The following is a 25,483-nucleotide window of genomic DNA, read 5'->3' on the forward strand; positions in this document are numbered from 1 at the left end:
AGTTACTTACTCACCCTGTTCCTTCTCCAGGTAAGTGGGGAGAAGAGTGGTGCCTGCTGCAAAGTGTTGTCATAAGAATTCAATGAGTTAATGTATATAAAGCACTTAGAACACTTTCTGGCACATAGTAAGTGCTTACATAAGTGTTAGCTGTTGTTGCTGTTGTGTGTAAATGTATGAGTAAGCAGATACCCAAGTAGGTAAGAGTGGGTGAGCATGGACTCAGGTGTCAGAGTGAGCGTGTGGGAGGCGAAGAGGGCGAGTGGTCGGGAGCAGGCGTGTAGGCATCTGTGTGCACGGCTCTCAGCAGAAGTACTCGTTGATCCGTCGGCCCACCCTGACGCCCAAGGCCTGAGAGTCCAGGCTGGAGCAGGCAGAGAGGAGCCTGTCGGCCTCACTGAGGCTGTGCTGGGACAGCTCCTCTGAGCCGTCCTCAATGTGGCCCAGTCTCTCCAGGTTGACGTAGGCACCTGTGGCCTCGGTGGAGCCCCTGGTGTGGCACTTGCGCCAGCGGCTCTGGAGGGCACCGCAGCAGACGAGCAGCGTGAGGGGCAGGGCGATGATGGTGGCCACACTGATCACCACCACGTTGATGAGCCACTGAGTGGCTTCAGCATCCACCACCTCGTCAGTGGAGAAGATGACACACTGTTCCTTCCGGGGCACCAGGCCCTGCACGCAGACACACGCCACGTACTTGATCTTGGGCACCAGCCCATGGATGGTGACACTGGTCTTCCCAGGCTGCACAACCATCCGCCGCATGTCGCGCTGCCCAAAGACCGCGTAGAGGACGCTGAAGGAAGTTGTGTTCCCAGCCTGGGGGGCCTTCCACACCAATGTCACGCTCTGGTAAGTGTCCCCCACCACCTTGACAGAGCTCACCCTTTGGGCCTCCTGGGGTCCTGCCTGCACATCCAAGTGCTCTCCTGGGGCCCCCATCTGGAAGGGCTGGAGGATCAGTTGCTTCTTTGTGTCGGGCCCAGGGGGCCGAGTGGCTGGGACGGCAGGCTCGGGGATGTGGGGGACATGCCTGGCCACCATCTTGCTGTATGCAGCTGCTTCTGCCCCCGCACCTGTCCTGGCCCACAGTGCCGCTGGGCCCCCACTGTGTTCCGTGGATGTCTGGGGCTCAGAGACGACCAGGGAGATAAGAGTCTCCGAGGCTCCCAGGAAGTTCTTGGCCTGGCAGATGTAGTCTCCAGAGTCAAGGTGGGACACAGCAGGCAGGCCCAGCAGGGTCCAGATCGTGCCGTCACTGGAGACTTCCTGGTGCACTGTGGGGAAGAGGCACGTGTGGGAGAATGAACGCGCCCATCTGCCCCAAGCTTCCTTCCAGGGCCGAGCTCACGGCCCCTGGACTGTGTACCTTCTGCCAAACACCCTGTTATCCCGAGAACAGACTGGGCATCACTGAACTTTTCTTAGATTAGCCATGGGGATGGAGATCACCTGGGCTCAAATTTGGGGAGACACAGGCTGAGGCAGAGTCTAAGAATGATCAGCCTTCTAAATCTGAGATGCTCCAACTGTGTCTTTCAAGGGCCTGAGTTCTACAGAGCTGACCCGTCAGGGGTGGCAGGCTGATGCTTTGGGAGTACGGTGGGTTTGGTGAACCTGAGGCGGAGGCCCAGCTAGAAGTGCTCTGCACACCCCTGCCTGGCCCCACTGCCACTTCAATCACAGCATCTCCAACTTTCTGTATTACATTAGTGGAGCTCCTTACACAGTTTTGTTTGTACATTGATTTCAAGCCCACAGTCCTAGAGCAACGCTTGCCAACCGAGTTGGGGGAAACACAGAAGAAAGCTGCGAGGGATGGGAGGTGTTCTGGTCAGGTGCCAAGAAATTATTCCTCCTTCACCCTCTTTCTGCATGTAGGTGGGATGTGACTCCTGCAAACCTCCCCCACCAAGTGCCAGGGACGGACCACCTCTGTCTGCACAGCAAAAAGGGCACAGGCAGTTCCTCCTTGTACGAGCTGTGTGATGCAGACCAACCATTTAGCCTCAGTTTACTTATACCCCAAATAGAAGGATAAGCAGTTTGTTCTTTAAAGTTCAGTGACACCTTGTACGTAATACATTTAACACATGAAGCGCTCAATAGATGGTAACTCCTAGCATTAATTACTCCTAGTGATGCTGGCTTCATATTTACAACTTGGAACCTTACTATCAATATTAAATACACTAAGAGAGCATCTTCTACCAAAAAGCCAGCGTTTTGCTCCTCTCAGGGTGGGCCCCAAGTCTCTGATAGAGTGGCTGGTGGAATATGACAGGACAGGTTGAGATCCATTGTTATTACTGAAGCCACTGTCCCCACGCCCAGCCTCTGGGCGGAGTCCCCCAACTCCACTCAGACAGGATGGGAGTAAAGAGGCTTGCTCAGCCTACCTCCCTCTCCCTGGCAAACCTGAAGCCCCATTCCCCCCGCCATGTGGGATGATGACCCACCCGCCCCAGTCTGGATCTCAGCACAGCCGTCCCCGGAGCTCACACACCTGTGCCATTGAGTGGGTGCCCGTTGGCCCTACTCCAGCTCACTTCCGGCCCGGGGACCCCGGAGGCCCCACAGCGTAGCAATACTGCACTGCCCACGGGGGACCTGATGCTGGCCACCCCCGGACGGAGCTCCGGACTCTGGCACTTCCTCAGTTCCAGCTGGCTGAAGGTCACTCCGGCCAGGCTGCGCGGGCTGGCACACCTCAGCCTGGCCTCTATGAAGGCCAGGTTTGGGGCCCAGCCTTCCAGGAGACGGACCAGGTCATAGAGTCGGCAGTCACACACCCAGGGGTTGTCCTGCAGCCCTGCAGGGGTGAAAGGCAGGGCAGGAGGTGAGCCCTAGATATTCAGATCCCCAGGCCCAGCCCCCCTTCTCCCCCAGGGAGGACAAGGCACGTTGTGAGCTCAGGGTCAGCAGAACTGGCCTCCAGACCCAGCTCCTCGCTTCACTACAACCTTAAGCCTGGTTCTTCATCTAGAATGACAGCATTACTCCCGTTTCTGGGTGGCTATAAGCATAAATAAAGATAAATGATATTAAGCACTGGGTAAGGCATACGGCATGCCGACAAAATTGGCAGTTACTGCTGCCGCTCTTGGACTGATCCTCTCAGGCTACTGGCCGGGCAGTGGGTATTTCTGCAATAACTGCAATATGCCAGAATCCATCCATTTCTAGAAATGCTTCATGACCCTGACACCCCCCCCCCTTTTTTTTTTGGCCTCGCCTTGCAGCTTGCAGGATCTTAGTTCCCTGACCAGGGATCGAACCCTGGTTCCCTGCAGTGGAAGCCTGGAGTTCTAACCACTGGACATCCAGGGAATTCCTGACCCCTGTCCTTCCAGTATAAGTGGCACTTTCAGCATCACCCCAGCAAAGAGTGTGGCTGTTCTGAGCCATGGTCCCTTTGACACAGGCTCAAAAAGACAAGAGTGAGGATGACAGGGAATCAAATCTTATGTTATATTCCCAGCCCTCTTTACTTTAAAATTGAACACTTTTATAGAGCTGAAAGCAGGTCACTGCACCTACCCTGTCAAATAATCTTCAACATATAGAGAGGTATTGTGGGTCCTCAATTCTAATATACAGTTCCTTTTCATATGTTTGCATTTTTAAATACAAAATGAATGCATTTAATGTGATGTCCTTTCTACCCTCCACAGATTGTTAGTAAATTTGATACCATCTAATCAATAGCATATTATATGTTTGCATACATGTATTTGATATATTTGGAAATAGAAATGTCTCGGGTTGGGGAAGGTGGATTCAGACCTGCTTGTATATCCATGACTCCCGGGTCTTTTACAGCCCTAGCTGGGAAGGCGCCGGCTCCTCTCCTACTCCCCAGCCCCACCCCATCCAGGTGACTGCTACCTTGTGTCACTGGTTAAATGCATTTCATGATGCATCTGCACCCCAAGAGTCATCACTGCCCAGCTCTGGTGGTGAGCTATCTGACTTCACACAGAATCCCCAAAGAATTAACACAAATGGCAAAGTTAAAGGGCAATGAAACTTTCACCAGTCAGACTGGCAAACGTTAAACATTCTGACCACTTTAACTGTTAGCTTCATGAGGGAATAGATGTTCATCCATCTTGTTCACTGCTGTATCCGCAGCACCTAGAATGGAGCCCACACATTGGCTGGCATTCAGATAAGCTTGCAGAGTGGACACAAGCATGGATGGTGGTGCACACTACTGGTGGGGGGTAAGAACTGGCACTTTAGAGACTATGATTAATATTAAAACATCTAACGTGCATACTCCATGACCCAGCAATTCCACTTCTCAGTTCCTATTCTAGAGAAACATTTGTCTCGGTGCAAGAGGATGCATTGTCAAGAATGTTCTCAAGCATCACAGGTGTTAACAAAATAATAGAAACAATTTAAAGGCCAATAAAAGGAGGAATGGCTAAATAAACTGTAGTATAACTGTATGATGGAATATTATGCCAGAGTTTTAAAAAATGAAGTTGATCCATTTGTAGTAACTTACAAAGATCTCCAAGACATATTGCGGGGCAAAAAAAGTGCTGGTTGATACATATGATATGATGACATTTTATGCAAAACACTCAGCTAAAATTTCTATGTGCATGTATGTTTGCTAAAATTTCTATGTGCATGTATGTTTGTATATGCATGTGTATGTAAATGTAAATGACAGGGAACATGCAAATAAACGTAACAGTGGCTACCTTTTAGGAGGGGGAGAAGGAATGATAATCAGAAGAGGGCATAAAATATAAATATATATATATAGGACATTCCAAGTTGATTTTCAAAGAAACTACGTCTTTCCATGTAAGTACTACACTATACAATGTCCTTTATCAGGTGAGAACGTCTGTAGGGTAGATGGAGCTGGAATGGGCTTTGCTGTTCCCTACCCCACATCCAGAAAGTGAGGGGTCTCAATATTCCCTCCTTGAGAGACTCTCCCAGGCCTCAGGGCAGGAGCTGCCCCAAACTGCTCTAAGATTGCTCCAGCCCCCAGTGCTGGACCTCACGTGAGCCAAGGCATGCTCCAGGGACACCTGCCAGGACACCTCTCTTCTGACACTGCCCACCCACTCTCTACCACCCACTTTCTGCCAGGGCCTCACCATGATTCCCAGACCCTCATGGGACAGGGAAAAGAGGCAGAGCTGGGGTCTCAACTGCAGCAGTCTGGCTGGGAGCTTGAGCCCCTAAACCTACCTACCAATGTGTGCCTCTCATTCGATCTTTACTCAAACCCAGAAGGCAAGTGTGATTTTCCAGGTAAAGAACTGAGACTCAAAGAGGCTTTAATAAACTTGCCTAAGATCCCCAAGTCTCACTAAAGTGGTTCCAAGTGAAGGATGCCATCTCTTACCTAGGACCAGCTTGGCGTGGTGGCCGGGAAAGAAGGGTCCCGTCTGCAGGTGAGTCCAGGTGGCGAGCAACTCCTCAGGGAGCCTCAACAGCTGGTTGCTGGAGAGGTCAAGGAAGGTGAGGTTCCCCAAGAAGCGCGCGGCCTCCGGGGGCACAGCCGAGAGGCGGTTGGCCTGCAGGTCCAGTAGCCGCAGCTTGGGGGCGTCCCTGAGCGCCGCCCAGGGGAAGGTGGCCAGGCGGTTCCCGGGCATGCGCAGCTCGCGCAGGCGGCGCAGGCCCTTCAGCATCAGAGCGTTCAGCTCGCAGAGCGCGTTGTAGGGCAGCCACAGCTGCTCCAGGCGGCCCAGCGGCTTGAAGGCCTCCCCGGGCACCCTGCGAATGGCCGTCCGCTCCAGGCGCAGGCTGGAGGTGTCCAGAGGGACAGATGCTGGGGGCAGGGTCATGTCAGGGTCGTTGCACACCACTGTCCTGGTTACAGAAATGGGAGTATTTGAGCAAAGGTCCTGCGGGGTCAGAGATTCCCCCTTACTTAACCTCCTTTCAAGAGACCCCCTGGTGCGCACGGCCTCATAGGACACCAAACCCAGACTGCGGTGTGCCCTGGAGGTGGGCTAGTAACAAGATTCCTTCTGTTTTCTCTTTGGGAGCTTCTTGCTTGCAGAGCCTCTCACAAGTGTCCCAGGAGGGCCGTTTGGTCTCAGTCACTGGCCTGAAGGACCTCAAGCTTGAACTACTATGTCCCCTTACAGCCTACACCACCTGCAGTGCACTAAGAATGAATAGTATTTATAAATCCTGAGATCATTTTGTGCATTGCAGCATTGCATCTATGAGTTAAAAGGGTTCCTTTGTTAAATTATAGCTCAGTTTTTGTGACTGCTTTGGCTTTTCTTCATTTAAAAAATATGTGTATAGCAATGGCATCAGAACTGGAAGCCACACACGGGATGCCTCAAGCCTCTCCTGACACTGAGGGACCGTGAGATGATCAAGGTGTTTAAAAGCTGGAATTTTGCAGCCCCACAGCTGGATTCACCTCTGGGCTCTTTGCTTGCTGGCTGTGTATCCTTGAGTCTATTATGTAACCTCTATTTCCTTCAGTTTCCCCAGAATAATAGACTCCACCGCACAGGGTGGTTTGGGTGTTTAAATGTGTTCATTTGTGTACCAGCTCTGCATACCTGTCACCTCTCGAAGCCCCATTGCTATTGACCACTGTTGTACGTTTCTGCATCCCAGCACTGCAAGTACATCAGGTCAGTCTTACCAGCTCCTTCCAATGATCCTCTGCCCAAACAGTGACTTCTTAAACCTCATTCTATTAAGTTTGACACTAAAGCAGATAGAGAGATAACAGGAGGCAGTCCCCACCCTCGAGGAGCTGACAATGCAGGACTGTGTTAAATGCTATCACTGAGAGCAGCACACACACAGACGGTAAAAAGGGAAAGATTCTCAAGAGAACGAAACTTTGAGTCTGGGCGTGAGGGACCCAGCCCTTGTGCAGCCCCAGTTTCATCTGGAGGATGTTTCTGCTCAGACTGAAGGAGGTGGGGTGGGAGTGAGGTGGGGAGGTTGTTTAGCTTTGCTAAGAGAGGTTGTTCTCTTGTAAGGTCATAACACATTGCTCATATCATTCTTCCTGACACCACACACACACACATACACACACTCACTCCACCAGCATCCCTCAGCTTAACTTGCATACAGTACTCAAAGTCAGCTGGGCTTGGCTTGTTTTTGTCAATGGTGCCCACAAAAGCCCCAGATACTTCCGCCCACTCGTATTCATTCTTTAGATATACATGGAACCCCTACTAGGTCATGACACATTGCTCATATCATTCTTCCTGACACCACACACACACACACACATACACACACACACACACACACACACACACACACACTCACTCACTCCACCAGCATCCCTCAGCTTAACTTGCATACAGTACTCAAAGTCAGCTGGGCTTGGCTTGTTTTTGTCAATGGTGCCCACAAAAGCCCCAGTTACTTCCGCCCACTCGTATTCATTCTTTCGATATACATGGAACCCCTACTGAGTGACAGAAGAATATCAGACTCACAGCCCCTGTCCCCATACAGCTTATAATCCAGCAAAGGAAGAAAAAGCATTGGAGGCAATGATACCTTCAGGGATAATGGAAGCTTGGGTGTTGCAGGGAGGAAGGTCTGGATGTAGGTGGGAGGAAGGGAGTTGATGGGAAAACATGTGCTGGAAGGGGGAGAAAAAGGTCAATGGAGGGATCAAAGAAACCGATAAGAGCTAGCACGGGCCAACCCCACGGCTCCTGGTGGGGCAAATCAGGCATGAAGGACAAGGGGACACATCTCTCCAGGTGCCCAGACTCACCCAACCCCCGCCCCAGGAAACCCCAGGACCCACAGGTACACACACTCTGTTTATGACAGGGGAGCGTGGAGCACAGGCAGGCCCATCAGGTGCTCAGATGTAAGGGCTGGGCCCTCCGAGAGACCCTGGTTAAAGATGGGGTGAGGAAGGTGTCTGAGACACAAAAGGAGACTCTGTCTGACTGCACAACCTGTGCCCTTGGCCACTGGGAATCTCAGGTTTCCCAACAGCCTTTCAGAGCCTCATTCCCCTCATTCCTCACACTCCATGCAGATGGGCAGGTGCCCATCAGCTGTGGGACTTCTGGGCAGGTAGAACTGATGGTGAGAGCGCTGGCTTCAGAGGAAGCATAACCACTAGCTGATGTTAGGGGCCCTGGAAACTGCCCTTGGAATTTCATTTTCCATCCTAAAGTCAACCTGCTATCAGAAGCCCTCCCTGGTCCCTGCCCATGGCAGCATCACCAGTTAAGAAGAGTTCTTGAACTGGAACTGAAGTTTTGGGTTCCAGGACCAGCTCTGCCACTGATGCTGTATGACTTTGAGCCCTGTGCTCTCTGTAGGTTGTAAGGGAGGCTCTTTGTCACCCTGGTCACACTGGCCATGGGTTACTCCTGGCATATTCAGGGCTTAGCCCTGGCTTCCCTTGGGGAGAAGATCCTTACCTCTGATGATCCATATGAGCTGGACCATCACAGCTTTGGGCCAAAAATGGAGCTCTTCCTGTTCTTCAGACCACATGGGGTATCCTTTCTTGGGGGTGCCTCACCTTTCTCTACCTCCCCTCACACCCAATCAGCCTGACACCTATTGCTAAGATCATTGAAAGAGTTGCACTGATAACATTGCTGTCCTGATCAGAAGCCATCAGTGGCTCCCCAACACCCATCTAAGACAAGGGAGAAAGGGAGGATGAAATTCCAGAAGGTTGGAAAGATGGTAGGAAAGACCCTAAACCAGGGACTGAAATCTTTGAGTAAGTTGGGAAATGCAGTGGTCATTAATGGATGGGCTGAAGAGGTCAGAGAAAAGATAGTTTAAAGACTGCCAAAGAGAGATAGGGAATGAGCCACGGGGGAAGAGCAAGGGTCCACAAACCACGGGAGCCTTGGGGACGTCCCAGGGAGAGGAGGAGGAGAGGACGGAGGTGCTCTCAGGGCTCAGATGGGGGATGAGGAAAGTCAAAGAAAAGGCTGAGGCTGGAGGGGCCCTTGCTTGCAATGGAATGGGCACTCCTGGCCTTTCTGAGAGCCCATCGAAGGGGGTCAAGGCTGAGGCTCCTGGGGGCTGGGCCAGAGGATACCCAAAGTGGGAAGACCGTGAGGAATCGGGTGGTCCCATCATGGGTGGGGTGGTAAGAAATACCTGGGATATGATTGGGTACCCCCAGGAGGTGGGGCAAGAGAATGGAAGAGTCCTGGGAAAGAAGGGGCTGGAGAGATAAAGGATGGTAGGGGGCAGGAGGGAAGGAGAGGAAAAGAAAGAGGTAAGGGGGAGACTTCCTGTGCCCTTTAAGAGGGTTCCACTCACAGGATCCTGGAGGAAGACTCAGGAAGGATCTCTGGAGCTGGCACACCTGTGCCCCACCCCTGCCCCATGTGTAAAGGTACCTGGTACTTCCACTCCACCCCCGAGACAGAGCCACACCCTGCTGACTGGAAGAAAATGCAGCCTAGAAAAGCCCCACGAGACCCTTGGGTCTTGAGGGCCAGGGAGATGGAGATTTCACCCTGCCACGGTCCTAGGGCCATGCATCCAACCCCTGCCAGCCCAGCGTAGCTGGTGAAGCCTTGGAGGCTAGGCAACCCACCCCGCACACCTGGTGCCATACCTTGCTTTGCTGCCATCGCCCAGGACATGGAGGCTGCAGCTGCACTGAGAAGGGCAGGCGCCCCGGGCCTGCGGGGGGCCTCCGAGGGCCAGGAGCCACAGAATGCCCACCGCCACCCTCATGGCTCCTGACTTCTCTGTAGCCCAGGCAGGGGCCTGTCCCTGACTGCTCTGTCCTGCCGGCCCAGCAAACCCAGCAGCTGCCCACCGGCTCATCGGCTGCCCACACCCCCAACTGAAGCCATCGGATAATCATGGACAGGCTGGGGATTAAGGAGGGGAGCCCTGGCCACAGCACTCAGCGGCTTATTGCTTCCTGGAATCACCCAGTCCTGAAGATGGGGGTGGGGGATCCCCTTCCAGAGCCACAGCCTCAGGCCCAGAGCTCGCAGGGCACGGCAGGAAGTGGGCAGCCACCCAGGGGCAAGCGGCTGCTAGACTGCCCTATGCCGGCCAGGCTGCGGCTGCACAGACCCCACAGGGTGCCTGGGCTCAAAAGAGATGAAGACAGAACACTGGCCTCTAATAAGGGCCACTGGAAATTGTCTCCAGTGACCTTGTCTTATAGTGAAAAGGCGTTGAGATGAAGACGGTGAAGGCATTAGAAAGAACCCAAGCGCTGGGCCAGGCCAGCTGGGTTCAAATCCCAGCTCTTCCATTTGCAGGCTGTGACGTCGGATAAGTCACACGGCCTCTCGTGGCCTCTGTGTCCTCATCTGCCAAAGGGAAGTAATGTTACTCTACTCAGGGTGTTTATGAAAATTAAACAACCCAAGTTTCTCAGACCTTGACAGCCTGTGGGAACAGAAGCTTTCTTGGGAAAGCACTTCCAAGCACCTGCTCACGGAGGAGCTGGGAAGACTCATCTATCTGGGGGCAACCGCAGAGGTGTCTCCCATGGACTCAGGCACTCTCCCAGCCCGCCGGGCAAACAGCTGCCTCCTGGGGTACCCTATGGCACCGAGTCTCAGATCACTGCCATCTGAGCCTTCAGGGCATTACCACCAATGCCAAAGGCATGAGGTGTCTTGGCCTGAGGGTGGAGATTGCCCCTCCCCTCAAGTTATCTCACTCCAAGGAGGGTCTCAAAGCAGGATCTCCCAGAGCTTTTATTTTTTATTTTTTTTATATTTTTGCGGTACGCGGGCCTCTCACTGCTGTGGCCTCTCCCGTTGCGGAGCACAGGCTCCGGATGCACAGGCCCAGAGGCCATGGCTCATGGGCCCAGCCGCTCCGCGGCATGTGGGATCTTCCCGGACCGGGGCACGAACCCGTGTCCCCTGCATCGGCAGGCGGACTCTCAACCACTGCGCCACCAGGGGAACCCTCCCAGAGCTTTTAGAGAAAGCTAAAAGCTTCTGTAGGTTTTTACTGATTGTCCCCTACCCCCAACCTCATCCCACCATAGACACCACCTTTCACTCATATATTCTTCACGTTTGACTACAAGGCTTTGCTCTTTGGCTCGGCAAACCCTACCTGGCTCCTATGGCTTTTCCAGAAGGTTCCTCAGCCCATGCGTCTAGACAAACCTACACCAGTGAGGTGTGACCAAGGCAGACACCTGGGGCCCCGGTATACACACAAAATACCTGTGCCAGGCCTGTTTGGACAATATTGGCTTCCAGGAAACATTGGTTCCCATTCGTTCCTCTCTTCCGATTCAGCCAAAGTGACTGCGCCACCAGGGGAGCCCTCCCAGAGCTTTTAGAGAAAGCTAAAAGCTTCTGTAGGTTTTTACTGATTGTCCCCTACCCCCAACCTCATCCCACCATAGACACCACCTTTCACTCATATATTCTTCACGTTTGACTACAAGGCTTTGCTCTTTGGCTCGGCAAACCCTACCTGGCTCCTATGGCTTTTCCAGAAGGTTCCTCAGCCCATGCGTCTAGACAAACCTACACCAGTGAGGTGTGACCAAGGCAGACACCTGGGGCCCCGGTATACACACAAAATACCTGTGCCAGGCCTGTTTGGACAATATTGGCTTCCAGGAAACATTGGTTCCCATTCGTTCCTCTCTTCCGATTCAGCCAAAGTGATTTTCTCAGTGCTTCCCACCTGTACCTCCTCCCCAAACCAGAAAGCCAGCCCTGCCCATTCCCACCTCTCTGGCTTTTTCTCCTTCTTTTGGCCATGCCGCATGGCATGTGGGATCTTAGTTCCCTGACCAGGGATCGAACCCGTGCCTGCCTGCAGTGGAAGCACAGAGTCCTAACCACTGGACCACCAGGGACTTCCTGCTGGCTTTTCCTCCTTCTGTTGGGGATGCAACAACCCTGCTCTCTTTTGCCAGCCTAAATTCTACCCTTGGTTCCTGGTCCTGTCCTGCTTTCTCTTCTCCCTTGAAGTCTTTTGCGATCTTGCAGACATGAACAAAAAAACCTGACATATGTTGCTGGTTACAGTAATGCAAGATGGAAATCAGGAAAGGCAGGGAACACTCTCTGGTAACTGGGTTATCAAGGAAGGCTTCCAGGAACATGTGGACAGTCAGCTCAGCCCTGAGGGGTGGTTAGGCTTGGATAAAAGTGGGGGCCAACAAGAGGAAGGGCATGGGAAATGAACATTTACAGGATAAAATGAGCTGCTTGACCAGGAGCCCAGGCAGCAGGAGACTGGGCTTCTGTTTCAGCTCCATCCTTGAATCACTGCATGACCTCAGGCCAATTCTTCACTGCTTTGAGCCTCAGTTTCTTTGTGTGAAAGGAAAAGGATGATGGTATCTAATTTGTGCAGTTGTGGTAAGTATCATCCTAAGATCATTTAGCACAGTGCCTAGTCCTTAGCGAGCACTCAATAAATATTAGCTATATTACTGGTAGTGTAATAAGGAAGAACAAACCTGACTCCGTATTAGATCTGTTTCTTTAACTTTGTTATTCTATTGCTTTGGCTAAGAGTTAAGAATGTTGCCTATAGCCTGAAATATACAGAATAGCCCATTCTCAAAGCTCTGACCTTTAAGAGTATAACACTTTTCCATTCATAAAGAGATAAAGAGTTGCAGAAAGAGAATAACATTTGTCTTGTTGAAGGTTTACAAGAACTTCGTGGCCTGACATAGGTGGACAGCTGCAAGAACAAAGGATCTGACGCCAAGAAGTCTGCAGCAACCAACCATGCCCCTCCCTCACCTTGCCTTTTAAAATGTTTTGCTCAAACCCTTCTGGGAGTTTGCGGTTTTTTTTGGACACGAGCCACTTCTTCTCCTTGCATGGCCTGCAATAAACTTTCTCTGCTCCAGACTGACGTTTACGCTTGTTAGCACATGAGCTTGTGTTCAGTAATGGTAGCACTCTGAGCCTCGGTTTCTTTACCTGAAAATGAATTAAGTTGTTCTGGATTAGTGTTTCTTTTTTTTCCCTTTTCTTTTCTTTTTTTCTTTTTTCTTTCTTTTTTTTTTTTTTTTAAAGCTGCGCTGTGCAGCTTGTCGGATCTTAGTTGCCCCCACTAGGGATTGAACCTAGGTCTTGGCAGTGAAAGCGAAGAATCCTAACCACTGGACCCCCAGAAAATTCCCAGGAATAGTGTTTCTTGATGTAACTGTCACTATAAGCCAGTGTGTAACTTGTAGCAGGCCCTCATTTTAGACGGCACAGCTCTTAGTGGGTCATGGGCCACTTACAAGAAGACAGAAGCCCCTCTGTCCCAATCCAGTGCCTTGGGAGATGCTTATGCTTGCATAGTTTAAGTGCTCTATGGGAGACAGGAAATGCAGCCCAAAAGGCTATATCCACCATGTATTCTTCTGACCAAGACTCACACAGGCCAGGAGCAAAGATGCTTACTTTGCAAAATAGGCAACTGAGATGACCCCAGCGGTCCCGCCCCAGGGACATAGCTAGTTAATGGTTAATGCAGAACCAGAACCCGTCTCTAGTCCCAGGTGGAGCTCTTTCTATGACAGCAAATGACTTCCCAACCAGCATTGTTTCCCCATCGCTTGTGAGAACACACACACGAGCAGGTGGGCACACACACATAAGTGCACACACATGCACACAGGCGCTAGGCTTGTCAGCACCCGAAAACATGGAAGGGCCTGGATCCTGACCCGTTCTCAGGCTCAGCTGCAGCTCAAATCCCCCCTTCTACTCCCCATCCCTCCCTTCGTTATGCAACTCTCTTCTAATTTAGCTTTCAGCCATACACCATTTGGATTCCAGGTCCTTAATCCGATGGAGCTGAAATGAATGAGGCAGGACTCCGTGCTGGCTTCACAAAGGCTGCACTGTCTAACTGGTGAATGGGTTCCTTCTGTCCCGGCCAAGAGGACGATTTGGAGGGGCCAGGGAAGGCAGCAAAAAGGAGCTCAATGTCTAGCATAATAACCTGCATGTGCCAGCACGTGGAATGGCCCTTTATAACAGAGGGGCCTGGGTTGGGGGAGCCAGAGAAGAGCTGGGTCAGCTGGGAGACAGGCAGAGAGAATGGCAGAGTCCGGGACCCTGCCCACTGGCTTCGGGGAGCTGGAGGTCCTGGCAGTGGGAACGGTGCTGCTGGTGGAAGGTGAGCCAGGCAGGAGCCGGGGTGGAGCAGGAACTCAGCGGGGTCCCAGAACCCAGGCCGCAGCTGCAAAGCTGGCAAGGAGAGGTCTGCAAACCCTACTCCTATGTGCCCAGACCCATGGGGTCTTCGGATGGCTGCACCTGCAGGATGCAGCACGCAGGCTGGGAAGCCAAGAGAGAGAAGCTGGTCAAGGGTCAGGGAGGGAGGAACTTTGAGAAGGGGACGTCTGCCCAGGGCATGACCAAGAACCAGGGCTTTGCATGTCTCTGCAGCCAAGAGAAAGTTGAATCCATTCCCTGGAAGTCCTGCTAAGAATCTCATATAAGATCAGGCCCCTGGTAGGTTCTGGAGGCAGACAGCTCTGCCACTTGCTGTCTGTGTTACTGAAACCAAGACACTTGAGCTCTCTGACCCTTGGTGCCCTGACGTGCCAAGTGGGTGGTGGTAAAGGTTAGATGGGATCAGGGCATAAAGTGCTAGCCTAGATAGTCACCCAGGGTTTTCAGTTCATTCATTCCCTTCCTTTCCAGCCCCACATTACTTGCACCATCTCCATTCCCTTGGCCCTAAGGCCTTCTGCTCTAGGGGTGACCTGGGTCCATGAGGTGCCAGCTTCAATCCAGAGTCCCTAAGATGCTCACTGAGGCCAGAGCTGGGCAGGTAGACCCTGGAGTTGGGCCAGCCCAAGACTAGGTTGATGGGGGATGCAGCCCTTGTTCAAAGCAGATCCAGAGAAATAATCAACACATTTTCTCACACAACAAGAACTGACAGTGGAGAGAGAGCCACAGCCACTAGGCTGGTCCCAGAGACCCTGGACGTGATCGTCTGGTGGCCGAAGCCCCTTTTCCTCTCCACTGGGGACCCTACAATCTAGCATCCCTCTAGGTCCTCAAACATGCCTTGAAAGTTTACAAGTTTATGTTTTTGCACGTGCTGTTCCCTCTTTTTAGAATGCTCTTCCACACCCTGTCCTCCTAGTGAACTCTCACAGTTTGAATGCAGGATCCTTTCCCATTCCTCTTTAGACGGGAGAAGCCCAGGTTCAGGGAGCATAAGGGGTGGCAAATGAGTGATAAAGCCGAAATTCAAGGTCAGGTCTGTCTACCACTGGAGACCACTCCCTTCAAGCTCACCTCACTGCCTGGTGTCCTGGGAAGCTCCCAGTTCTACATTGCCACCCCTTATCCAACGCTCTCCCTGATGTTGTTCCAGAGCCCTTGGAGAAGGCATTCTGGAATTTGAAAAACCTGATTTCCAGTCCCAGCTCTGCCACTTACTAGCTGCATACTTCGGGCAAGCTGGCCAGCATCTCTGAGGCTCGGCCTCTCTGCTGTAGGTGGGGAGGACAGTGTCCAGGTGAAGACTGACTGGGAGGGTCCACATAAAATGCTCAACACCCTGCCGGGCACGTGATGAGTGCTCAGTGGCTGTCCATCACTGTGATAGTTCTGGCACACACTGTGCTGCATTTTATCGGACTTCTTCCTTGTCTGTCTTCCCATCAGACTGTGCGTTGGTAGAGGGCAGGGTGTACATCTCGTGGCTTTCGGTACCTGAGGGCCAGGCCACTGTGTAGGGGCTTGGTGAGCTGCACTCACCAAGATGTGAGATGGATGCTGAGGGTTTCGGGGGAGGCTGCTGAGGCCCCATCCACCCCATGGCCCCTCATTCTGAGCCCAGGAGGGCCTCTGCAGCCCCAGTGCCAGCTCTCCCCTTCCTTTCAGCTCTCTCCGGCCTCAGCCTCAATAGCCTGACCATCCTCTGTTTCTGCAAGAACCCGGAGCTGCGGACTCCCAGCCACCTGCTGGTGCTGAGCTTGGCGCTGTCTGACTGTGGGATTAGCCTGAATGCCCTCATGGCAGCCACGTCCAGCCTCCTCCGGTACCTGCCCCCTCCCAAGTCCCTGGACTCTGGGGTCTGACCTCTGGGCACTGGGCAGCAAGCCAGAGACATTCTGCCTACCTGTAGAAGACTATAGGGGAGAGGGTGGGCAGACTGAACTAGGTTAAATCCGAATTCCAGACTATCCCTGTAGAACCCCAGCCGATTTCTGGAACGCAGGAGTTGCTCGGACCTGACCATCAGAGCTGGCTGACCGCGGGGATTAAGAGCATGGGCTCTGCAACCAGGCTGCCTAGGTTGGAATCCTGACTTCATTATTTCTATCTCTCGGCTTCTTCTGTAAATTGCATATTATTACCTAACCCATATGGTTGTTGGAAGTATTGACCTATTATTTGTAAATAACATAAAATAATGCTTGGCACCTAGGAAGCCTTAAATAAGTGTTTGTGAAAGCAAACAGGATTTTGACAAGTGTCTAAGACCTTATGTGCAAACCAGGGTCTTCCAAAGTGGCCTCAGAAGGTGTTTACCGGATTGTTTTCTTAAGCAAACAGAACATTCCTGTGAAAGCTAGAGCCGCCGCCCCCCACCCCCGCCCTCCTATGAACACTCTGGGCTGGCAGTCTGTAGGGTCTGAATCAGTGAGGATTCCTTGCCTTGTTCTCCTCCTACCCCTTCCCAGGGCTGGGGAGGGACAACTGAAGCTTCCACCTTGCTTGGCCCATGAGGCTGGGAGTTGGGAGGCCTGGGATCTACCCTCTGTCTTTGTCTTCATCTGCTGTGTGACATTGGCTCAGTACCTTTTCCCCTCTGAGCCTCAGGCACAAGCTCTCCTCCCAACCAGGTTGTTCCATTTCCTGTGATGCAGGCATCTGATCACCAGGGAGACCCTTCGGTCCAACAGAGGTGCCGTGAAGGACCCTGAGCCTGGAGAGTTGGCATCAGGCTCCACCCCTTCACCCCAGCGGCTCGATCTCTAAGGCCCCAGTTTCCTCATAGGAAAAACAGATACTAAAGCCCTTTTCTAAGGAGCTGAAAGTGCCTTCCAAGCCTGCTGCTGAGCAGGTGAGGGAGGAAGACAGGGACGGGGGGAGGGGTCACTGGTGCCCCGTGTCTCCCACAGGCGCTGGCCCTATGGCTCAGAAGGCTGCCAGGCTCACGGCTTCCAGGGCTTTGCAACAGTGCTGGCCAGCATCTGCAGTAGCGCAGCCATCGCCTGGGGGCGCTATCACCACTACTGCACCCGTACGTCTTCGGGTTCCCGCGGTGGAGGGACATCCACATACTGAGGGTGATCAGGGAGAAGGTCTGCTCAGTGTTTCCCAGTGCAGGGACGTGTGGGTGGGTGTAGGTGCCCATGAGCGTGGGGTGTGGGCACTCAGGGAAGGAGGTGGGGGGAGAGTGCAGGAGAGGTGTTGACGCACATGCTGGGAAGGTTGCCTGTGCCCTCACTACAGCCTCAGGCAAGTCAGAGGTCCTCTCTGAACTTAGTCTCCTCTGCAGGATGATTTTTATAACCTACCTCACAGTTTTATTTTGAAAATCAAATGAGATCCTGGATACAGAAAATGCCCTTGAAGACAGGCACCTTTGGGAGGCAGAGAGGTGGCGTGTGTGTGTGTGTGTGTGTGTGTAAAACTGGGCATGTGCCTTCGCACCCCACACTTCCACGGAGCCTCTGTCATGCGAAGGCTTCATGAAAATGAGACTAGCTCTAGATTTTCCAAGCTGTATTGTCAAATTCCATCTTCATAATTATCCATATCAGTGTACCACCTGCTCTGTTATTTTTTTTCTTAAAAGTGACCCATTTTTAAAAATCTAAACACCTGCCTTAGTCTCATTCTAAAAAGTATCTGTGAAATCACAACTTTAATGTCCTTATCATTTTAATACACATTAAAGTAAAAAACGTGTTCACCCATAGACCATTTAGAATAACACTCACCACAGAGATACATAAACATGTATCTGGGGGGCCGTGGCTCAGTTACCACTCACAGCAAACCCCCAGCTTGCAGGCTGGGAAGCAGAGGCTCAGAGAAGTTGAGTAGCTTGCCCCAAGTCACACAGCTATAGGGGCAGAGCTAGGATTGGGCATGGTCTGGATGCCTCCAGAGGGAGTCTCTCCCTTTGTCTCCTGGGCTCTGAGTCCTGGAGCTGTGGATTTGCCTGGCACAGAGGCTACTCTGGGGTCCATAGCTAGCATGACCTCAAGACCTGAGCATTTCCCCTTTGGAATCGCAAATCTGCCCTGGCCACGGACACACATGGCCCCCTGCCCTCCACAAAGTCACATGCCTCTGTCCAGGCCAAAAAAAAAAAAAAAAAAGCCTTTGTTCTTATCCCAACTCCTATCTGAGCCCTTCCCACCCCATCTGACCTTGGAGCTCCTCTCCCACCACTTCTACCCCAGCCCTGTCCCCAAAGCTCCCTCAGACATCATGCATGCGTACACACACACACACACACACACACACACACACACGCACGCACTCTCACATGTGCACACGTGAATGCACACCTTCTCAGATGGCAACAGGCTCTCAGCCCTAATACAGAGCAATTAATCCCTGTCCCATGGGCCTCTGGATCAAAGCCCTTCCCGTGCTGGAGAGCACAGGGGAGCAGCACGAAAGCGTACACACACACACACACACACACACACACACACACACACGCACGCACTCTCACATGTGCACACGTGAATGCACACCTTCTCAGATGGCAACAGGCTCTCAGCCTTAATACAGAGCAATTAATCCCTGTCCCATGGGCCTCTGGATCAAAGCCCTTCCCGTGCTGGAGAGCACAGGGGAGCAGCACGAAAACAGGGACCAGGGACGAGGGAAGAGCGGTGTGTTATAATAAAAATTATCTCTTTTATTCTTCATAACAATCGTCCGAAGCAGGGAGTATCATTCCCACTTTGTGAAGGAGAAAACTGAGGCTCAGAGAAACTCTTAATTGCCTGAGGCACTACGCTATTAAGCATCAGAGCCAGCAGTTAGGGACATTCTGCATGACCATAGAGTCCACTATTTTTCACTCTGCGAAGCTATCTCCTCCTCTCAACCATCCTCCTCCTGTGTCCCATGCAGGCAGCCGACTGGATTGGAACACGGCCGTCTCCTTGGTTTTCTTTGTGTGGCTGTCTTCTGCCTTCTGGGCAACACTGCCCCTCCTGGGCTGGGGACACTATGATTACGAACCGCTGGGGACATGTTGCACCCTGGACTATTCCAGGGGGGACAGGTGAGGGGAGGCGAGCGGCTCCGAGGCTCCTTTCCATGGGAGTCTTGGCTTTGAGTCTGTAGGACAGCAGTGTCAGCTGAAAATCCAAATGGGGACATGTCAGCATTTGCCAGACAATCTCAACTCCCTAGTCATGATACCCACTAAGGAAAGCCCATTCCAAAGACTGGCCAAGTGATGGGAATGTTATGAAAATTGGGGTACAGATTTGGGCCCCAGAAGGAGTCCTATCGGGGAGCTATTGGCCTGTGTTGGTTATAACATTCACAGAGCCCCATGACCCCTTTGCCACCTTCAGTACAGTCGGATGTCCCAGCTCTGACTTACCAACTTCTACAGGGAGCCATATCCTTGGTTCGATAGCGTCAAGGAATGTTAAGGTCTTTGCATTGGAAGGGACCTCCTTGGCATAGAGTTCAGTTCTCTGAATTCCCTGAGCATCTGCTGTGAGCCAAGCCCTGGAGAGACAAGAATAAATGCATGATGGAGCCTACCATTGTGGAGCACACGTCTAGTATACTGTCAGGTCGACCTGGCTCTGGGGAGTCCGGAGCTCCCTCTAGGGTCTGCCTTGGGGAGGGACCACATGGGCTTCAGCTCCCCTCTTGCTTCCACTAGAGCCACTTTGCATTCATCTGCTTTACATGTTTATTCATGTTTACTCATAAAGCACCTGCATTGATGACCCGCTTCCCTGGTCAAACCCACTGGAGAACCCTGGGTCTTGTCTAATGCCCTTCAGGGCATTCCCTGCAGGTATTTCCCCAGCTGGTGTCCAGTCCTTCTGGCAGCCCTCCTTCCCACCCCTCCTTAGTGGACAGCACCCAGGTGACATGGTCTCCCCTTCATGGAATGGCAGCCTACCTCCCTGTGACTCCCACCTGCTTCTGGGCAGCCCTCTTGCCTCCCCATGACCACTACCTGGGACCCCAGGCTCTTCTCTGGTCCCTTCAATGATTTCTTCAGTGATACAATGTCCAGTCTTATCCACAGGGTCCTTCCAAATCCCTATGCCAGGAACACTCCTTGGATGATCCTTCCTCCTGGTCCACTGACATCTCCATTTGGTAAACACGTTTCCCAAACTAAAGTGTCCTGTTCTCTATGCTTGGGGCACATCCAGAGAGCAGGGCTGAGCACTTGAAGCACCCATCAGCAAGTTAAAGGAGGACCATCCCTCATTCCAGCTCCCTGGCTCCTAAAGGCAGGTTCCAGGAGGACCTAGTAGCTCTCTGGTTCCAAGGGGAGTTCAGCTGGGACCTGGGAGCACCCACACTCTGAAAACGCATCTGATGGGAGCAGTTCCCTGCACCTGCCTGTCTAGAGCAAAGTCTGGTGGGCTTTCTAGGGCAGCTGATCGTCTCTGAGAGGCAATCCTGACTCCTCCATCCCCTCTGTCTGCAGAAACTTCACCAGCTTCCTCTTCACCATGGCCTTTTTCAACTTTCTCCTGCCTCTCTTCATCACAGTCACATCCTATCGGCTCATGGAGCAGAAACTCGGGAAGACTGGCCGTCCTCCGGTAAGGATCAACACCTAGAGCAGGAGAAATCTCTCTGTCCCTCTCAGGGACACCAAGGAACATGAATGATGTGACAACAATCAGGGGTTCTCTGTGTTTTCAACGATCAGGAAAGAAATCCAGCTTTCGTACAATAAGCATGGGGTGTTAGGGCAGAAACACACCTTCCCCATTGCTGGGTATCACCAAGACCTGGGGGGAAGGATCAGAACTGCTCAGACTTACCCAGACCCCATGACTCTGAGAGCCAGGGTGCCCTACCGGACACCATCCTTGCTGTTACACTTGCTTCTTCCCAAGAATGTGAGGGTTGGCACGAAATTACATGCATTTTAAATGCTACTTTTAAATTGCTTCAAGATGTTTCATTTAATCACAGGCACAGGCTGTTACCCACAACATAAAACCACACCTGAAAGCACATTTGTCCAAGAAAAACAATGCTTCAAAAGAAGCCCTCCTGGTCATTTCTCAATTTCTGCATTAATATTCTCTTGCCATGATTTTCCTTTAACTTTATCAACTGAACAGTCTCTAGCAGATGAGTCGTAAGAAGTACCAAAAATTCAAAAACAAAAACATAGCAAACCAAAAAACCCAGGTACTAATGTTACTATATGTGCATTATGTCATTTCATTTTTGCACCCACTCCCCGAGGAAGGAAGGTTTTACTGTCCCTATGTCACAGATTAGAAATTTGAGGCTGAAAGGGGTTATTAGCTAAACAACTCAAAAGCCATGCAATTAGTAATAGCAGAGTTGGATCAAACCCAGGTCTGGGACGCCACCACTCAAGTGGGCAATCGTAGTGCATAAAAGAAACACTCTCTGTGTTGAGAAACTTCATCTGCCACATTTTTTTTTTTCTGTGAATTGGAAAAGCACTGTACAAATCGATTTTAGCTGTGGACCCAGGTTCCCCTGGTCACAGAAGGAGGGCGAGGGCTGTGCCGGGGCTTTCCGGCTCATCACCGCCTCCACGGTTGTCCTCCGAGCTCTGCCCTCCCCCATCCCTGCCTGGGTGCTCAAAGTCGCCACATTTTATTGGAGGTTCAATCGGCCAGGAGACAAGGCTGCCACACGGATTTTTCCGGGTTGACTTTCAACCATCCGTTTCAGTAACATCAGCAGAGGTTGCCACGCGTTGTCCCAGGGACCACGGCTGCGAGCTTAAGTCACCTTCTTTGTTAAAAGGCGACATGGTCAATAAGAAAATAGACACTGATTTTTACCGTCAGAATTTTAACCTTTGGGTGTATGTGGGGAGCTGGAATTTAGCAAGTTCCACCCTGAAATTAGAGCGCAAGTCGTGCGCCCTCCTGTGGCCACAGGTGGTACCACATCGCCTGCTGCTTGATTCCATCTCACACGGCGGAAAGCGGCCCCTTTGAACCCAGGACTGGTTGACCTGCAAGTTGGCTGCAGCTACTGATGGCCAGCTGGTTCTGGGGCTGCGTTGTGAGGGCAGCTCAGCCTGGGGACCCTTACGCACACATTCACACTCACAGAGCCCCCGGTTTCTCAGAACACAGACCAGGAAGAGAGCTCATTATCCACGCCAGTCCCGGCCTCCAGGCAAGTCAGGCGTTATCAGGCCACTTTATAGACAAGGCAGCTGAGGTCAAGTAAGCTTGAACGAGAGGCCTAGTGTCAGGCATCTTAAACAGAAGAGAGATTCATCTGGTGCCAGGTTCCTCCACAGGCTCAGCATCTTCCCACAGCCCTGCAGAGTGCCAACCTGGTTCCTGGACCTCACGGGGCTGCCGACCACCTGGAGTAAGTCGATGCCTCCCTCCTTTACCCATGTCTCCCCAGGTGAACACCGTTCTGCCAGCCAGGACGCTGCTGCTCGGCTGGGGCCCCTACGCTCTCCTGTATCTATACGCAGCCGTTGCGGATGTGACCTCCATCTCCCCCAAGCTGCAAATGGTACAGACACCGCCAGTACCCAAAGCTCTCCCCATCTTTGTGCCTCTGTTTCACTCCATCTCTCTTTCTGGTTTTATGGCCCCCAAGATAAGCTCTCTCTTTCTCTTTTCCTTTGAACACTCATAACTCACTGGGTATTAGCTTGTCCCCTGGTCACGCAGGGCCGCTGCTCGACATGGCCTAGGCCTCATTTGAGATGACAGGGACAGCCAGCCAGATGGTGACACGTACACTCTGGGACCAGGGGCTGAGATTGGTGCCCAGAGGATTGTGATACCATGCATCATCCACCAACGTGTGTCATAGTCAGAGAAGGCTTAGAGGTTGCAGAATCAAGCTAAGGACAGATACTTGGTGGCTGGGGGGATGTCGGGGTGAGCATGGGGGACTGCAGTCACCAGCTGGGACCAGAGAGAGAAGCAGAGGCTCTGAAACTTCTCTCCTGGACTTTTCTGTCACAACAGGTGCCCGCTCTCATTGCCAAGGCTGTGCCCACGGTCAACGCCATCAACTATGCTCTGGGCAGTGAGAGGGTGCACAGGGGAATCTGGCAGTGCCTCTCGCCGCAGAAAAGAGAGCGGGACAGAGAGCAGTGAGCCTCTCCAGGGCGCTGCTCAGACCCAGGCCCACCCTGGCCACCCTGGACTGAGCCCCTCGCAGGAGGCTGCCCGGGAGTCCCGTCCAGCAGCCTCAGGAGCCAAGATCCAGACACTCACCCACCATCCCCGATGGCCCTGTTGAGCCTGGCCCGAGGCTGGACACAGGGGATTCAGAGAGAAACCAAGCTGCGTGGAAGGAGCGGGACTTTGGAGCCAGACAGACCTGAGTGTTGGTCGTAGCCGTCCCCACGGAGGCTGAGAGATCTTGGGAAAGTCATGCTCTCTGAACTCAGCTTCCTGACCCCTAACACAGGGATGTTAATATGCACCTCAGGTCTGTCGTGAGACTTGAACATGATAGTGTGTACTCACCACGCACGTAGAAGCTGCTGCTCATTAGAACAGCTGTTAGGACTCAGAAACTTGCATAAAAAGGGGTGAAAGCCCCAGGTTTGCTTGTGGGAGCTCAACCCAGGCTGCCAGTGTTCAAATACCACTTATTAAATTGTGATCTTTGCAGGTGACTTACTCTTTCTGGGCATTTGTTTCCCAACTTGTGAGGTGTGACGACAGTAATGGTGACTTGACTGTACAGAAAGGCCCAGAATGTTACCAGGCACATGCGAATGGCTCACTGAGAGTAGCCGCCAGCACCCGCCAGTCAAGACAGCTAGCTATACGTTGCTTAGTTGCTGACATTTAAACAATCAGGACAACTTATTTAGAACTCCAGACATCTGAAGATGAGGCCCCACCAGCCCCAGACGAGGCTCCATGGTGACAGTTTGAGGCGCGGGGTGGCTCTGCCCTTTGCCCAGGGCACATGCTCTCCCATCAGTTACAGCTCGTGTGTTCCCTGCGGAGCCCGCGGGCATCTGAGTTTGAGACACTAATGCTGGGGCCCCCATCCCTGGATGCCCCTCTGCTTCTCCCACAGAGCCAGCGCTTCAGGGACAAGGCACAGCAGGTGCACAGGCCTGGGTGGGACCCGTGGCCCTAGAGGGAAATGGAGATGGGTGGAGGGTGACTGAGGGCTCTTCAGAAGGTCTGATGATGGAGGGACAGCTGCCCCAGGCACCGCGGAGGCAGCAAGTCTGAAAGCCAATCCTGTGGAGCTGAGGGGAGGAGGGGCCACGTCGGGGGTGGGCGCGGGTGGCCAGGAGAACAGCATCTGGGGTCCCTGCAGACCAGGACCTGCCTCTTGGTTTTGCAGATGCAGAAAATCAGGCCACGGAAACATCTAACTCCCAAGAAGTCTGCACAAAGCAGAGGCCGTTTCAGTCATTTTGCAAAACCTTGTGGGGTCGGGAGGGGAACGCAGCCTTCACACAGCACTGTTTCCTAGACCGTGCCCTGTGCCAGGCACAGTGGAGGCCGAGATGCCACTCGGCCTCACTCCAGCGTCCACACAGGGTCCTTGTCTTCAGCCCTGGAGTGGGGATGGGGTGGGGAAACCTGGAACCTGAGCCGGGCTCACACACAGATGGAGTGGGTCACCAGGAAAGTGATGGATGCTGCGGCCCAGAGATGCTGACTCTGCCTCCACAGCCCGTGGACCTTTAAATGGTCTTTATTGAGGACCTGCCCTTTGCTTCCCCATTAGAAACACTAAATCCTTAAGGAGGGATGAGGAAACACATTGAGAAGTGGGGAGATGAGCCCCAGACTCCAAGAGAGAAGGGCTGGAAGGTTAGATGAGGCTGAAGACACCCAGAAAGAATGGCCCATGTCCCCAAACAGATCAAGCCCCCGCTGGTACTCAGAGAAGAAGGGAGGAAGGCAGGTTGGCCGGATGTGGCCAAGGACAGCGTTAGCTCGAGCCCTGTATCCCCAAGTCTGTCTGGAGAGGGGAAGGTGGGCTTGGGGCATCTCCACCCTGGGCTGGGTCGGCAGGAGATGGGAGGGGCTGACAGCACCCGGTGGGGAACGACCAGAGCCCCACCTGAAGCTGTTTGTTCAGACGCCCCAAGTCCACCCACCCATACCCCTGCATCTCACTCAGGGAATGGGTTTAGGGAGACTCATCAAGGTGCCACTTCTGCAGAACCGCGGGATTGTATAAAGCCCAATTTAAAAGGCACAAAATGTGCTTCCTAAGAGTGCCTACATTCTAAGATCCATTTATTTCAGAGTTGTTTTTTTTTTTTTCTGCGGTACGCGGGCCTCTCACTGCTGTGGCCTGTGCGGAGCACAGGCTCCGGACGCACAGGCTCAGCGGCCATGGCTCACGGGCCC

The 25,483-nt window shown here is 52.6% G+C and overlaps 2 protein-coding genes across 2 annotated transcripts; one reads left to right on the forward strand and one right to left on the reverse strand.

Moving 5' to 3' along the window:
* Positions 1-303: 303 nt before the first annotated feature.
* On the reverse strand, positions 304-9,824 carry LRIT1 (leucine rich repeat, Ig-like and transmembrane domains 1). The gene is made up of 4 exons (XM_007104037.2): positions 9,581-9,824; positions 5,378-5,844; positions 2,507-2,812; positions 304-1,277 (listed from the first exon to the last, which is right to left on the reverse strand). Exons 1-4 carry the CDS (start codon positions 9,793-9,795, stop codon positions 304-306), a joined length of 1,962 nt encoding a protein of 653 aa, XP_007104099.2. The 5' UTR covers positions 9,796-9,824.
* Positions 9,825-13,984: 4,160 nt separating this feature from the next.
* RGR (retinal G protein coupled receptor) lies at positions 13,985-23,781 on the forward strand. Its single transcript, XM_007104038.2, has 7 exons — positions 13,985-14,094; positions 15,822-15,978; positions 17,066-17,187; positions 19,044-19,197; positions 20,602-20,719; positions 22,536-22,649; positions 23,114-23,781. The coding sequence occupies exons 1-7, from the start codon at positions 14,016-14,018 to the stop codon at positions 23,243-23,245; spliced, it is 876 nt and encodes a 291-aa protein (XP_007104100.2). The 5' UTR covers positions 13,985-14,015; the 3' UTR covers positions 23,246-23,781.
* Positions 23,782-25,483: the final 1,702 nt, after the last annotated feature.

Source organism: Physeter macrocephalus, chromosome 20 (genome assembly GCF_002837175.3).
Source record: "Physeter macrocephalus isolate SW-GA chromosome 20, ASM283717v5, whole genome shotgun sequence".
Classification (NCBI taxonomy): Eukaryota; Metazoa; Chordata; class Mammalia; order Artiodactyla; family Physeteridae; genus Physeter; species Physeter macrocephalus.

Coding starts and splice junctions, on each gene's coding strand:
- RGR (XM_007104038.2), top strand. CDS start 14,016: ATGGCAGAGTCCGGGACCCTGCCCACTGGCTTCGGGGAGCTGGAGGTC. Junction 19,198..20,601: donor GACTATTCCAGGGGGGACAG/GTGAGGGGAGGC, acceptor CTCTGTCTGCAG/AAACTTCACCAGCTTCCTCT. Junction 20,720..22,535: donor GGAAGACTGGCCGTCCTCCG/GTAAGGATCAAC, acceptor ATGTCTCCCCAG/GTGAACACCGTTCTGCCAGC.
- LRIT1 (XM_007104037.2), bottom strand. CDS start 9,795: ATGAGCCGGTGGGCAGCTGCTGGGTTTGCTGGGCCGGCAGGACAGAGC. Junction 2,813..5,377: donor CCACGCCAAGCTGGTCCTAG/GTAAGAGATGGC, acceptor TCACCCCTGCAG/GGCTGCAGGACAACCCCTGG. Junction 1,278..2,506: donor GCACCCACTCAATGGCACAG/GTGTGTGAGCTC, acceptor TCTTCCCCACAG/TGCACCAGGAAGTCTCCAGT.